This window comes from Dromiciops gliroides, chromosome 6 (genome assembly GCF_019393635.1).
Source record: "Dromiciops gliroides isolate mDroGli1 chromosome 6, mDroGli1.pri, whole genome shotgun sequence".
In the NCBI taxonomy this organism is placed as follows: Eukaryota; Metazoa; Chordata; class Mammalia; order Microbiotheria; family Microbiotheriidae; genus Dromiciops; species Dromiciops gliroides.
Window position 1 is genome coordinate 87,734,687 of NC_057866.1, and position 16,713 is coordinate 87,751,399.

The following is a 16,713-nucleotide window of genomic DNA, read 5'->3' on the forward strand; positions in this document are numbered from 1 at the left end:
ATAACCAAGAAAACATTTACAGAAAAATGTTAATAAAATGCCTTTATAATTCAAAGGTAATGAAACACACAAATACCTTTGGTACACAATTAAATTCTTTTTTATTATTTCAAAGGATCCTGCTTGGCAGATATAAAGTGTATGGCCCACGAAGGTAAAATAGTCTTGTCTGTTTCCAAATGGCTTTGCCTGTTTATGGCACAATAACATGGTAAGATTATATTTATATCAAGATTATGATAGTGTCACCAGGAATTATTAAATAAAACTGTTCAGGGTGTGATGGGAATATAAGATTGCTTGTCTCCTTAAATCAATCACACTTGATATGGAGTAGGAAAACCTGGGTTCAAATCCCAGGACTATTACTGAACACCTATATGCTTTGGGCAAAAGTCATTTATAAGGGGGGATGAAAATTGGAACCCAAAACTATAAGTAAAAATGTTTATTCCTTTAAAAAAAAAGTCATTTAGGGGCAGCTAGATGGCACAATGGATAAGGCACCGGCCCTGGATTCAGGAGTACCTGAGTTCAAATCCGGCCTCCGACACTTAACACTTACTAGCTGTGTGACCCTGGGCAAGTCACTTAACCCCAACTGCCTCACCAAAAAAAAAAAGTCATTTATCTTTCTGGACCTCAGTTCCCTAGCCCATAGAATGAGGGAACTAAATTTGATGAGCTCTACCCTCCCCTTTCATGTCTCAATCTCATGTCCATTGTATAAATTAGAACTAAAATCCAAACTGAGCTTCATGTCTACATTTAGTTAGGAAAATATATTGGACAATAGTAGAAATGCTTGAGACAAAACAGAAACATGTAAATTCATGTTGGGTTAACATCATAAAAATCATTCCCTAAATAGTATGGATGGTTCTTCTCTAAGCCCAGATTGGTATCAGTGGCCATGCATGCATCAAGTTGATTAAACTAATCAGTGCATGTGAGGTAGATTTTTCATGGGAAAATATTGTGTTATAAGAGTAATAAAGTCACTCAGAGAACACATCAAAGAAGGCAAGGAAGAGGCTGGCATAGGGCACTCACTTGGAGTCAGGAAGATTTGGGTTCAGGTTCTACCTCTGATACTTACTAGCTTTGTGACCCAGGAAAAGTGACTTACTTACTTTGTTTGTGCTTTAAGTTTCTACAATTGTAAAATAAGGGAGTTGAACTCACAGTGGCCTCTAAGGTCCTTTCCATGTCTAACTATATGACACCATTTCTGCATATAATAATAGAACAAGGCTTCTCTACATAAAAGACAGAAATGCCAAAGCACAAAACATGCAGCAGGGGAGTCAAGGGGCAGACAGATTTGAATCCTGGCTCTGCTACTTACAACTTAGGGTGTAATCCTCAGCAGGTCATACTCTCTCTTATAATCAGATTCCTCATCCGAAAAAATGAGGACTCATAAAAATGGCCTGTTGAGAGTCTTCCAAGTTTAAATCTAGCTATGGAAATTACTTTTTTTCTTATAAGTAAGTATCACTGATTCTTTATGCAAATAGTCTGAAACTGGATTGTTGACTAACCAGCTATTTTTTAATCATATCACATCAGTATGATCAAAGAAGCAATGATACAATGTATACTGAAAAGATGGGAGAGGAAAGGGTTGTTGTGTTTTTTTTTTCTCTAAAGCCGGCTCTTCAACCACCCTCCCAAGCAGAAACTGATCGAATGAAATAAAAGAACAACAATTCAAATAGTAGAAAGAAAACAAATTCTTATAAGATAAGCTCCCTCCCACCATATCCTCCTTGCCACAAGCTAGTTTTCAGGGGCTTCCAAATGAAGAGTTAGAACGAGCAGCATGTGGGAAAGAAAACAAAACACCAGAAGATTGTTCCAGCTCCACTGTATCAGCTCCATGATGGAGGTTCTAAACCTGGGCCTTTTGCTTTGGGCTCAGCACTCTGACACATCAAGACATGATCAAGTTCATTGTCAAGAGGATCCAAGGATCACAAATGTGGAGCTGGAACAGATGTTAGACACCATGGAGTCCAACCTCCTAATTTTACAGATGAGAAAAGTGAGATGCAGAAAATTTAAGAGACTCATTCAGTGTCACAAAGCTAGCAAATGTCAGAAGTGGGATTTGAATCTAAGTCTCCCCGACTTCAGGTCCACTGGCTTTGTAACTACTAGAAGGTGGAATAGAAAAACATTAAGAGTCTCAACAGACAGCTTAGCAGAACTTCCCCTTGGTCAGTGATTGAATAAGAATATTTCTACACCTTTAAAAGGGGGAAATTTAGTAGTTAAGCTCCCCCTATAAGATGGAGAGGAAACTGTAGAGAAATGAAGAAAATTAGCAGGCAAATAAAAATCTCTTAATGCTAAGGGCCAAAAAAAGTAGGAGGATAAAATTTTGAGTGTAATTCAGCAATAATTACAATTAAAACTAAAAAGGAGAATAGGTTAGCTATAATAAAGCTCAGATTGACTTAAATGCCTATTTTTAATGAAGCAATAAGAAGAAAAAATTAAAGTATGATAACAAACTTCAAAAGGAGAAAAACAATTAAATGGATGCTAGAAAACAGAATGAAACAGATCCTCTAAGGGGAAAAAAGGACAGGGACAATAACTAATAAATTTGATAATACAATGAAAAATATTGAAAGAAAATCCAAAGAAAGAAAAATAAAAAGTAGAGGGAAGAAATCTATTATCAAAGCAAATTATCTGGAGAAAAGAGTACAGACAGGAAGAATCACTGGGCTCCAAAAAGCAAAATAAAAGCAAAATATTTATTATCTTATTTCAATTGACCATAATAGAAAATTGCCTAGAAGAATTAAAATCAGAAGACAAAGAGCTGACAAATCTGAAATTCTAGGTAATACAGTAACTAGAATGTCCATACCCACAAATCAATACATCCTAATGCTAGTTACATATCCTAAGGAGGTCAAAGAAAGAAAATAGATCCCATAGAAAGAAAAGTATTCATAGTAACTCTCTCTGTGGTCACAAAACATAACAGGCCATTGAGAATGGCTAATAAACCATGGTATATAACTGCAATGAAATAGTATGGCAATGTAAGAAATTATGAATATAATGAACACAAAGAAATACAGACACACTTGTGAACTTATGCAGAGTGAAATAAACAGAATCAGTAAAACAGTACAATCATTATAAGAATGTAAAGGGGTAAAAACCCAAACCACACAAATGAACACTATGTAATTTTAGGTGCCAAGTTTAGTTAGAGATGAAAAATGCATATCCTTCATTGTTTTGTGGGGATGAGGAGAGGTTAAGAAGGGAACTATAGCTGCAACATTGGATATAGTCAGATTTCATAGATATGTTGATTAGTTTTGCTTAACTGCTTTTTCTCTTTATTTTGTTATGGGGAAGGCTCACTGGGTAGGAGAAGATATATAAAAACAAAAGATATAAATGAAATGTTTAAAAATGATTTAAGTAAAACCCACTGGCTCTGGAGTTGGAAGACCTTGGTTTAAATCCTGGCTCTATTACATAGTAGTCCTTTCCTTACTCATAATCACTTCATGATCCTATGTGACTTTCTCCAGCATGTAACTAGTCTGTTCTTAGCTTCTTATAATATATATTCAACCTAGAAGCTTTGTAGCTTGGAAAACATATCTGTGGGTGTATTATATTTGTGGTTACTCTTTGGTAGTGACTTGTCATGACTGTCTGTTCTATGCCCTCTGGCTCCAATACTTCTTGATAATTTTCTTTTATGATTTATTTAAACATGGTATTCATGACTTTGGTTTCTTTGGGGAGCAAAATAACTCTTAAATTATCTCTCTGTACCTTATAAAATGAAAATGTACTAGAAGAAAATTAGTAAGATATCAATGGGAGGGGCATCTAGGTGGCACAGTGGATAGATCATGCACCCTGGAGTCAGGAAGACCTGAATTCAAATCCAGCCTCAGACACTTGACACTTACTAGCTGTGTGACCCTGGGCAAGTCACTTAACCCCAATTGCCTGACAAAATAACAAACAACAACCCAAAAAAAGATATCACTGGGAAACACCCAGTAGATCAGTTGAACAGAACATACATTACTACTTCATAGTTTTCTAACTGAAACAGTTTATCATTTTATGACAAATTCTGGCAAATCAGTAGATGTAGTATTTCCATAGTACCTCTGAAGCCTGGCATAGTAAAAAATGGAGCTTAGTTTGGTAGGAAAAAAAAAAACACTGAATCAACAGTCAGAAAACTTATCCCAACTCTCGTGCTTACTTCTCATGAGACCTGTGTCTATCACTTCAATTCTCTAAGTTTCAGTTTCCTCTATAAAATAAGCATACTCTCAGAGAGTAGAGATATGGAAAGTATTTTACTAAAATGTTTAGTAAACATGAATAATTATTATCAGGATCATTTTCTTTGTATTCTTTTATTAGCCCCCTGATCTGAAGCCTTATTATGACACAGAAGTAGCTCTAAATTACTGTCAAACTCCAATAAGATCAGCCAAACTTGAAGGACTTTGAACATGGCCCAGGAATATTCAGATTTTATGTCTGTTGTCCAAAGATTAATGGATTCATCAGCTCAGAAAAAGAAGAGTGCCTACCTACTGATAATTTTTTCTGTCCATGATGATACATTAAAACTAAGGATCTGCACCAGTTGAGGGCCTCTATTTTTTCATTTTGTTGCATAATATTACTTTCTATCACATTATATATAAACTCCAATATGTACTTGGAAGCCTCCTTCTCTCCTAATGCATTTGAATTTATATTTATATAAAACAGAAGTCTACTGCTTGCAAGATCCATTAACTTTCATGATGTACCCCTAAGCCATTTTAAATACAGATAAAATATTTAACTACATGCACTCTGATGCTAGAAAATTCAGTCAAGGAGCTGGTAATAAAGTGATTGCCATTGCCTTGTGTTTATGAGGTCACCAATCAAACGTGGCAGTCTGAGTTTTATATTTACAAACAGTAAAATATTATGAGTCACACCAAGCATGTATTAACAAAGTTTTAAGGCATTAATAGACAAAAGGATGATTAATAAACTAAGAGAAATGTTTATAAAAGTGATACTTGTGTTTTTATTACAGGTCAATAAACATGTCTATTAAACTCACTAAAAATTAGAATTCTCCTTCAAGATCAGGTCTGAACTAAGAATTTCACAAAGTAGTTTTCCTTAGCAACACCCCAGACCTGAACCTGACTAGAGAATGAAATGCTACTATCTCTCATTCAAAGAGAAAGTCTACGAGTTAATAACAGGTGGACAAAAATCTTAAATTTGGATATTTGTTAGATTTGTGTTTACTTGTCCAGGGGAGTATCCAACAGTTCTGATTAGGATTTGATCTTGACAGAGATAGAATAGAGTTAGAATAATGTACTGTTGAATACAAGCAGGGTAAGACAAAGAGAACAGTGAGAGAGAATAGGAAAGATGGTATGATCCAGTGAAAAGATTACTAAACTCGAAATCATGAGACTTAAGTCCATATGATCACAGATTTAGAACTAGAATGAACTTTAGAGGCCATCTAGTCCAAACCCATCATTTTACAGGAGAGGGAACTGAGGCCCAAAGAAGTTATTTGCCCAAGGCTATGCAGGTAATAAGTGGCAGAATTGAGAATTGCACTTTGATTCCCTGACTCCAAAATACATTGCACTACATTGCCATTTATAAATTCCAGCATGGCTACTATGGTATCTTGGGGCAAGTCACTTCGTCTCTCTGGGCCTCAGTTTCTTCTTCCCCAAAATGAAGAGCATGGGCTAAGTGACATCCAATATCCTCTATTCTATGTTGATAAGGGGAAGGAAGAACAGGAAGAAAAGAAGAAGGGATAGAGTAAGATAGAACCAAACAGAACTACAAACAACTATATATCAGATCTGAGGCCTATGGCGATGTGTTCCTAATGTTCTGGAGAGATATTAATTTTCCATCAGTCATTTGAAGATCAATAAGGAATTTTGCCCCTTGAAATCCAAAAGTTTAAGTAGCATTCTTACCTTACTCTTCTCCTGTTGAAATTCTATCTGAATGTTGGTCAACTTAGCCCGAAGCTCTTCATTGGCTGCCTGTACCGCTTCTATTTCCATTTCAGGCTTTTCGCCCTTGTTGCGGTTCTTTTTGGACATGTTTCCTGTAATGTTGGTGAAAGAAAGGTCCTAATAGTCTGCACTACACCGAGAGACACTTTGTGCTTTTTATGCAACATTAACCAAAAAAGCAGTCCTTAGCATTGTCCTCCTGACAATCTCTGACCATCATTGCTTCGGATCCTGGAAGAGAAGAAAGAAGATAGAGGTTAGCATATAGTGTACTTTCCATTCAGTTCCATTCAGTTCACCATCATCTATTGTGTGAGGCCCAGCACAACCATCTGCAAAACCTTTTACTTGAGGACAGAGGGTAATATTCCATCACAGACACTCAGAGGGAGAGGGAAGAGAGGAAAGGAGAGAGGGAGGGAGAAAGCATTTATTAATCACCTACTTTGTTTCCAGGCACTGTGTTAAGTAAGTGCTTTACAAATATGATCTCATTTGATCCTCACAACAACCCTAAGAGTTAGGTTGCTAGTATTATATCCCTTTGACAGCTGAGGAAACTGAAAAAGACAGAGGTTAAGAGCCACATAGCTAAATTCAGGTCTTCCATACTCCAGGCCCAGTGCTCTATCCACTGTAGCATGTAGCTGCTTCAAAAAATATTAAAGAAAGAGAAAAGGTCTTTTGTACCCCCCAAATATTACTAATACCTATTTTTATGGGGGAAAAAACTCTGGAAAATAAGTGGCTATCCATCAATTGAGGAATGGCTGTATAAGGTGTGGTATATGTAGGGGTGTGATTCAATACTGCTGTGATTTAAGAAATAAGGAAATAGGGGGCAGCTAGGTGACACAGTGGATAGAGCACCAGCCCTGGAGTTAGGAGGACCTGACTTCAAATTCAGCCTCAGACACTTGACACTTACTAGCTGTGGGACCCTGGGCAAGTCACTTAACCCTCAGTGCCCAACCAAAAAAACAAAAACAAGAAATAAGGAAATAGAAAAGTTTGAAAAAGATATGGAAAGACTTCTATGAACTGATATACAATCACGTAAGAAGAACCAGGAGAATTGTTTCTACAACACCACTTTAAAAGCAAACAACTTTGAAAGCTGTAAGAACTACTTCTGATCAAAGCAATGCCCATTCATGCTCTGAAAGAAACAATGCTATACATTGGTCCAAGAAGATCAATGCTATCTGAACATCCTATCCATTAGAGAAAGGTGATACATGTAGGCTATAGAATGAGACATCCATATTTGTGTGTACAGCCACTGGGGGATTTCTTTTTTTTGTTGTTTAACCATGCATATTTGTTATAAGAAATTTCTTTTTCTTTTCTTTTTTAATGGGATGCGGAGTGAGAGGGATACAAAATAGATCTCTGGTTTTTTTTGTTTTTTTTTTAAATGGGTAGGGGATGCTATCACTGTGAAATGTTGCATGCATTTTAAGATATTCATTTAACTTAATTGTTTTACTTTGTTCCAAGAGCCCACTCATGACATAGTGTGATCTGTAAATGTTTGCCAATGTAAAACAAAACTCATCAATAAAACTTTAAAATGCAATTTTTTTCAAAGGTGAATGCAGTAAAATAAGACTAAAAAGTGGGCGGAGGTAGATCAAGGAGGGCCTTGAATGTCATGCTAAGGAGTATGTATTTTAACCAATGGGCACCAGGGAATACTAAAGATCTTTGTACAGGAGGGTGACAAGATCAGGCCTATGTTTGATGGAGTATTTTGGCAGCTACATGAAGAATAGTACACATTCACATACTGCTTTAAGCTGAACCCAATGCTTTCCACACAATAACCCTTCAAGAATTGTCCCACAACATTATCATTCCCATTTAACAAATGATGAAAATGATGCTCAACATATGTTAAATTATTTCCCTGGAGTCCTAGACCAGTGTAGAAAGTCAAGCATCCCCATTTAAAGTCCAGGATGCTTTGTGCTATACCCTGCTGCCTCTTGGAAAACGGATTAGCCAAGAGAGAATCCAAACACTGATCAATAGAGTAGGTAATATAGATGGGTAATATTGCTTTTCATCAAAAACAGTTTCCCAGAAAGCACACTGGGTACCAGAAAGGACAGTTCTGGGACAGATGCCAATGATGCTTTTATGCTAACAGGAAACCAGACATACACTCATGCACCACAGAGGCTGAAATGACTGACCTTCAAATCCTTGCAGCTATAAACTGAGACTTACTGCAGTAAACCCCTTTTGTAAGTATTCCTACCCCAAAGTTCTTTTCCAACTTGTCATCATAGCATGAAGGTGACTCTGGGTTTCTGAAGTATTTGCCAAGAGAACACAAGTTCTGGAAAGTTCTGCCAAGCTGTAACGTCTCACGGGTATATAGACTTAGAGCTAAAAGGGATCATAGAGGGGATCAAGTCTAACGTCAGCACTTTACATATGAGTAAACTGAGGCACAGAGAGGTTAAGTGATTTCCTCAGGATCACACTAGTGATCAATATCTTCCCAATTCTAATTCTAGTGCCCTATCTACGATCCAAGTGTGACCTGCCTGCCTGCCTGCCTGCCTTCTGGAGTCCAGGCCAAACTAGCTGTAGAAAGGCTTATTATCAGAAGTAGACCACTTTGTAATGTTCTGTTTGGGGTTTTGAGTTCTTACAAAGTAAATCATGAAAACGATCTATGAAAGAATAAAAAAGTTACAATTTCCACTGGCGGCACAATCATTCCCACTGATGAAATCACATGTCTTTTAAACTATTAAAGTATAATTTTTCCCTCCCAGCCCCATATCATATACCTTATTGCTCAACTGGATTAGAACAATAAGTGAATGTATACAGTGTATACAGAAACACTTGCAAAGTGTTTCATGTATTTTATCTCATTTATGCCTTAAAATAACCCTCAGATGGCACCAGAGTTTTGTATCATACCCCTTTTTTTTTTTTTTTTACAAAGGAAGAAACCGAGGCTTGGGGTAGTTAAATAACTTACCCTGAGTCACAGAGCTAGTCAAGTATCAGAAATAAGATTTGAATTTAGGTCTTCCTGGCTCCAAGTCCACTCGATCTGCAATGTCATGCTGCATTTCTGTAAGCATTGGGAGGGCTGTGTCACATAATCATTGCTTATTACAGAATAGGCCCTCGATAAATGTTAATTAATTGGTGCAACTATTGCTTCATGATGGATACATTCCCCTTTAAATACTTAACAAATGGCAATATGGGTCTGTTCAATCGATCAATACACAAGCATTTATTAAGCACCTATGCATGCTAAGCACTATACTAGGCACTGAGAACACACAAACACACACACACACACACACACACGAATGAAACAATCTGTTCACTCAAGGAGTTTATGTCCTATCAGAATAAAAAAACAGGCATGGAAATAGGTATTCTGGGAAGCTTAGGGAGACGTAGTAGCCAGGGGAGAGCAAATCAAGGAAGGCCTCATGGAGGAGACACCATTTATGTTGATATTTGAAGGAAACTAGAGGTGCTAAGAGGTGGAAATGGGGAGAGGATGCATTCCAGAGATAGGCAAACAGCATGTAAAAAGGGATAGCAATGGGAGATGGGGCATGTTGTGTGAGGAACGGCTAGTGGGCTACTTTGGCTGGATTGCTGAGCGCAAAAAAAGGAAATAATGCGTACTCAGTCTGGAAAGATAGCCTGGGACCACATTATGAAGAGCTTAACAGAGAAATGCATATTTGGTCACAGGGAGCCAGTTGAGCAGGGTAGTAACGTGGTCTGACCTGTACATTTTAGGGGTTATGATTTTGCCATCTATGTGAAGTATGGATTAGAGATAGAAGTGTTTATGTCTAGAAAACCAATTAGGAGACTACTGCAATGATCTACACAAGATATGGCAAATGCATTAACCACTGTGGTGGTCAAATGTGGTGAATGGAAAAAAGGGGATAGATGCTGGAGATGTTGTATAAATCAAATTGACAAGATTTGGCAACTGACTGAATGTGGGAAAGGGCAGAGTGAATAATCAAAGATGGTAATGAGGTTACAAACTGTAAGCATGATGGTACCTTCAACAAAAAGAGAAAATTTAAGAGGGGTGATTTTAGGGAAAAGATAATAAGTTCTGCTTTGGATACATAAAACTTGAGATGCCTTGAGAGGACAAATCAAAATGTCCAAAAGGGAGGCAATATAATGGGTGGAAAGAACACTAGTTCAGAGGACTTGGGTTTAAATCCTACCTCTGACATTACCTTTAGAAATCATTTCACCTCCCGACCTCAGTTTCCTCATCTGTTATAATGATGATGGTGGACTGGATAGCTTGTGAGGTCTCTTGGAGGTATAGGTCAATGACTCTGGAATGTAGAATTAGAGCTCAGGAGAGAGACTAGGTGTGGATATGGAGAACTGGCCATTATTGGCATAGTGATGATAACTAAGCCCATGGGAGTTGATAAGACTGCTTAGAAAGGGGTTGCAGAAATAGGAGAGCCCAGCATAAAGCTATAGATGGGAGGGAGGAGGAGCCCATAGTTAGGGGAAGGGATGTGGATAATAGTCCTGTTCCCTATGTGGCTCTATCTAAACTATTCACAGCAGATATAAGCAGATGAAGAAAGGAAGGAAAGACTTTCTAGACATAATGAAAATCATCTGCAGGAGACTGATGAACTAGACACAGTCCTTATGATTTTTCTCATTCAACTACCCATTTCCTTTCACCATAGGCTGATTAAAGGTACTCTTGATAGCATTTAACTTATACTCTAGCAGATGTGGTAAGAGGAAGTGGGAGAGCCTGAAGGGAAAAAAATATGAAAGTAAAGTCTGTCATCTATACTATCCCAGCCTTTTTGGTATTTCCACCACCCTAACAAAAGCCTACCTTCCTATTTGCCTGGATCATAGCTTCCTTGAAATTCTTCTATTTCCACTTTTTCCCCTCTTCCAATGCACCCTCCAAACTCACTGTGTGAATAATTTTTCTTAGGAAGCCCTGGCTCTGGTAAGATGAACACACTAATGAGTTATTGACTGAGCTGTGAATTGATCCAATCATTCAGATGGGGCGGGGAGAGAATATAGTTATATTGAAAAAGGCACCAAATTGTGGCAATGCCAATACTGGGTATAGAACCTAATGGTCTAAGACCAAGGAAGAGATCCCCATACAAACAAAAAAAAATTGTCAAACAAGAACCTAATGAGGATTTATTATACAGGTACACAACACTTAGACACAAAGAAAGCAATCAATCCAGACTGACAAGATTGGAATTTGCATTAAAAGGTAGCAAGTCCTTTTGTCAAGGAGATGTCAAGTGGTAGTAAGAATCCTTTAGCAGATGATAGAGCTAGCACAGGGTAGGTGATGTTTCCTAAAGGTTGCAGTCTTCCTAATAATGTAACCAAGAGTCATTCCATCTCTCTTTTTTGAAAGTGGGGCGTCTAGGTGGTGTAATAGATAAAGCACTAGCCTTGGAGTCAGAAGAAAGTGAGTTCAAATCTGGCCTCAGATAATTGAGACTTACTATCTGTGTGACCCTGGGAAAGTCACTTAACCTCAATTGTCTCAAACATCCAGGGTCATCTCCAATCATACTGATACATCTTGCCACTGGACCCGGATGACTCTGGAGGAGAGAGTGAGGCTGGTGCCTTTGCACAACACTTCCTCACTTCAATTCAATTCAGTGCAAGTCATGACATCTGTCATGGTCCTCTTGAGAATGAAGGACAAACTACAAGTTTTTAAGAGAAAAAAATGGAAAGAAAGTGAATTCTCCCATCATCTAGGGAATGGATTAATCACAAAATGTGAAATATGAAAACAACGGAATATTACTATTTAATAAAAGATGATAGCTATGAGCAATACAGAGACATTTGGAAAGATGTTCATAATGCATGATCAACTATTGCAGGACAAAGCAGAAGTTTCACTTATACAATGAATACAATAATGTCATTAGAACTGTGATCAATACAGTTATAATTTTCGACTCTGGAAAACTAAGAGCAAAACATGCTTCAACATACAGTCAATAAATTGGTTTATTTTATAACTGTATTTCTTTGACTGGAAGTGTTTATTTTGGGGAGGGAAGATTAGGAAATTGCTGTGATGTTAAAAAAAAACCATCAACAAAACATCTGTGTAAAAAGTAATCTTCCTTATTCATAGATCTAGTCATTTCATGCCCCTGCTGAGAAATCTTGAGCAGCTCCATGATGTCCAGTATGCAATGTTGGAATCATTTTGTCTGGAATTCAAGGCCTCCTGCAATCTGTTGGGATCCTATCTTTCCATCTTTATTTCAATTATTCTCCGTCCTGTACACTGCTCTAGCCAAACTGGAACATCCATTGAAAGTGACCTATGTTCTTCTTCCTCTGTTGATGATGTTCATCATGCCTAGAAAGTCTTTCCTTCCTTTCTTCATCTGCTTATATCTCCCCTAGGCTTTACAGAACAGCTCAGAATGTGTTTCCCCTATGCCTGCAGTCCTTCCCATTTCTAAGCTTTCCTTAATGACACTGAAGAGAAGATAAAAAGGAAGAAATTTTTAAAAATTAAACACAACAAACATCATTTCCATCCTGTATCCTAGCTTTATGATTTACATGCTTAGTAGTTAAAATCAAATCTGCATTGTGACCTAAAAGTAACCTAGAAAATCAGGTTTCAGTCTATAATTTGAGCCTGCCTCAATTACATGATAAATTCTCATTAGAGTAAAGGAAGTAATTAAAATAGGTCAGAGGAAGACAGACAAACAGACACACACACACACACACACGCACACGCACACTTTTTACAGAGTAGAAATCTTTTCTAACAGACTAAACTAGATCTCTCAAACACAATAAAATGCCCTAAATGGTGAGGGGCTCTTCACTGGGTTCATATCAAGCCTCAAACGCTTATGATTTGTGTGACTCTGAGTATATCATTTCACTTCTTCCTGCCTCAGTTACTTCATCTGTAATATGAGAGATTTGGATTTGATGGCCTTTAAGGGCTTTAGGATCAGGGCAGTGAGGTGGCACAAGGGGTGCAGTCAATAGAATACCCAGCCTGGAATCAGGAAGACTCATGGTTCTAAGTTCAACTCTGACCTCAGACACTTACTAGCTATGTGACCCTGGATGAATCTCTTGACCCTGTTTGCCTCGGTTTCCTCATCTGTAAAAGAAGCTGGAGAAAGAAATGGCAAACCACTGCAGTATCTCTGCCATGAAAACCCCAAATGGGGTCACAAAGAGATGGAAACAACTGAAAAAATGAGTGAACAAGGTCCTTTTAAGCCCTAAATCCATGATCCTATGATTTTTTTCATAAGCTATGAAGTAAACAATTTAATCAATATTTACATTCCCAGCATGGCGCTAGGTGTTATAGAAAATAAAATATTAGCAGTGGAATTCCATACATGAATCCCAGTTCTTGTTCTGCTACTTAACAAGTGATCCTCTAAAAAGTTATTTCAAGGTTCTTGGCCTTAGTTTCTCCTACTATTTGAAATGGAGAGAAAAAGATTTATACTCTTCTCTCAAGGTTCTGTGGTCAACAGTGCTTTGTTAAGAGTAAACACTAATAAAAATGTGAAGAGAGAGCACCAAGAGGGAATCAGACAATCCACCAGACTAAACACAAGATCTGAGTTCTAGTTCCAGATATGTGTGATCTTGGGAAAATCATGATTCCCTTCTGGGCATTCATTTCTTCCCCTATGAAACAGAAGTTTGTACATGCTTTTTTTCTCATGAATAATTGAATGCAGGGGCTCTTTCCTTTTTAGCTTTGCATCTCTAACACCTAGTTTAGTGCCCCCCCCCATATATATATATATTTGGATGGATGTGTATGGATGTATATAATAGGCACTTCAAAATTCTTATTGGCTGATCAATTAATTAGATAGTCTCTAAGATTCATTTCTAGCTCTAACATTCTATAGGTCTGTGAATTAAAGGTATCCAGTCCTTTTGCTTTGGACTCATTGGAAAATATTATATGACTTATTCCAATTATCCAACCAGCATTTATTCATCCTATCCTGTATTGAAGGCATTGTGTTAGGGGTTGAGGAGCCAAAAAAACCCAGGCATGAACTTCTCTCTTACATAACCATGGCAGTTTTCAAAAATCATCCTCTGCCTTTTAAAAAAAACCAACAACGTATTTTGTGTCAATCTATCAAGTGTAGGCAGGAATAGAGCTTTTTTTTCACTCAAAGTTACAATCATAGAGTTACAGAATTTTAAAACTGGAGAGAAGCTTAGAAGTCACTGAGCCCATTTGCCAAGAAGCACCTGGAGGCCCATGAAAAGGAGGAAGTGAGTTGTCCAAACACACTTAGAGAGTGAACAGCAATTCTGAGCCTTCAGCTCAAGTCTCTTTGGTGTGGGTTAGGATTAGGGTCTCGGAAATAAATCTCATACGTTGCCTCTTGAGTTGGACAACTAATATAGAAGCCTGGTTGCTCTTCAATTTCAAAAATTCCAGATGCCTCCAAAAATACCTTCGGTTTTTGGTAAAAAACATAGAAATAAAATTATATATTGGAAGAAATAGATCAAGCGACAAATGCTTTATCTTATGCATGAGAATGTACATACTGTGTGATTACTTGAAGTTAGTCACTGGAAATGCTTTATCAGGGGATTTCATTCCTTAAGAAAATAGATTTTCCCAAAAGAAGATGGAAAAAGAATGAACATCCTATAAGAATCTGCTATTTTTAAGACATCTGTTCTGTTTTCTTATAGTCAACACTGTTGTTGATATGAAGAGGCAATTTTGTGAAGTCAGTATGACTTTACCAGATTTCTATGAAGGTAACAATATTCACTGCAGTATCCCAAAAGGACCAGGGCAGTTCAGAATTCAGAAGATCACAAATTAACAGCTAGACAGGACCGTTAAGTTCATTAAATCCGAATCCTTCATTTTGCAGATGACTAAACTGAAGCCCAGAAAGGTTATTTGATTTAGTCTGTTACAAGGCCAGTGAACTAGAAAGGATTCAAATCCGGGTCCTCATAGGATCTGCCACTGAGGGGGAAAAAACTGGTTGATCTATTCAATGCTTTGGTCTGTGTTTTCCCCAGCCCAGTATCAAGTGGAATAATAGTGGCTCTCTTGTCTCTCCCACTAATGAATACCAGACCTGGAAGAGACCTCAGGTATCATGTAGACAAACTCGTAACTGAACAGGAATTCCCTCTGGCACATCTCTGACAAGTGGTTAGGTAGCTCCTTAAAATGATCCCTGTAATATCAACATGTTGGGCCTAACCTTCTCAAGGAATAGAGAATCAGTCTTTTCCCTCTACCACAGGGTGGCGCTTCAAATACTTGAAGACAGCTCTTCTCCACAGAGAGGATGTAACTATGGCAACAACCGGCATTTATAGCATGGTTTTACAAAACACTGGATGCACATGATTTCATTTGAGCCTCACCAAACCCTGTGAGATAGGAAATATAGACATTATTATCTCACATTTTATGGATGAGGAAACTGAGGCCCAGTGAGAATTTTTTTAGTCACATAAGCAAAAAAAGAAAAAAAAAAACACAGGCCACACTAGAGTTTTTCTGATTTCTTAAAGCAAACACCAGACAATTTTTCCCCTGAAAAATCAATCAGACTTGAATGCTAATAACAGGAGGATTAATACTCTGATCAAGTATTTGCCTAATAAAAATTGAAGAAAAATTCCCAGGAAGCAACTCTGGAGTCTAAACTGACTTCATGGTTCACTGATATAAATGTTCATATTCTGCCTCTTTTTAAAAGTTCATTTATTCATTCAACAAGAATTAATTAAGTGCTTACTATGTGGAAGGTAGGGGGAAGCAGTCAAGAAGACTCAACTTCATGAGTTAAAATCCAGCCTCCGGGGCGGCTAGGTGGCGCAGTGGATAAAGCACCGGCCCTGAATTCAGGAGTTCCTGAGTTCAAATCCAGCCTCACACACTTGATACTTACTGGCTGTGTGACCCTGGGCAAGTCACTTAACCCCCATTGACCCGCAAAAAAAAAAAAAATCCAACCTCCCTCAGATACTTACTAGCTGTGTGACCCTGCACAAGTCACTTAACTCTGTTTGCCTTGGTTACCTTATCTGTAAAATGAGTTGGAGAAGGAAATGGAAAAACCAGTCCAGTATCTCTGCCAAGAAAACAGCAAATGGGGTCATGAAGAGCCAGATATGACTGAAAAACAACTGAACTATGTGCAAGGCTCAGTGCTTGCCTACAAAGACAAAAATAAGAATGAAACCATCTTTCCTCTGGATTTTCTTGCCTTTCCTATCATATGTGGACTCATTTTTATGTTGGATGGCATTAAAACTCACAGACTTGGTTTTTCCTCACACAGACCCTTGCCTGGCTATGTCTCCCTCAGTCTTATTTATTCAATTTATAATTAGAACCAGTACAGCATGGGGCCTTATATTTATCCCTGTTTAATTTCATCTTATCCAATTTAGGCAAACATGCCAACTTATCCAGATCCTTCTGGATCCTGATTCTGTGATCCAAGATGATATCAATGGCAGCTCTGGGCTTCTGGTTCAAGCCTGTATCTTTGGCTTTCCTTTGGCTCAACTTGACACTTGGTTCTTTATT

General features: G+C 37.8%; 1 protein-coding gene across 7 annotated transcripts in view; it reads right to left on the minus strand.

The window, feature by feature from the left end:
* The window catches only part of JAKMIP1 (janus kinase and microtubule interacting protein 1), a 249,332-nt gene that overhangs the window by 121,043 nt on the left and 111,576 nt on the right, over nucleotides 1–16,713 (minus strand). For all 7 annotated transcript variants that reach the window (XM_043969801.1, XM_043969803.1, XM_043969798.1 and 4 more), the window contains one exon: nucleotides 6,027–6,299. In XM_043969801.1, coding sequence (XP_043825736.1) covers nucleotides 6,027–6,155 — 129 coding nt within the window. In that variant the 5' untranslated portion in view covers nucleotides 6,156–6,299. The remainder of the gene's footprint in view (nucleotides 1–6,026; nucleotides 6,300–16,713) is intronic.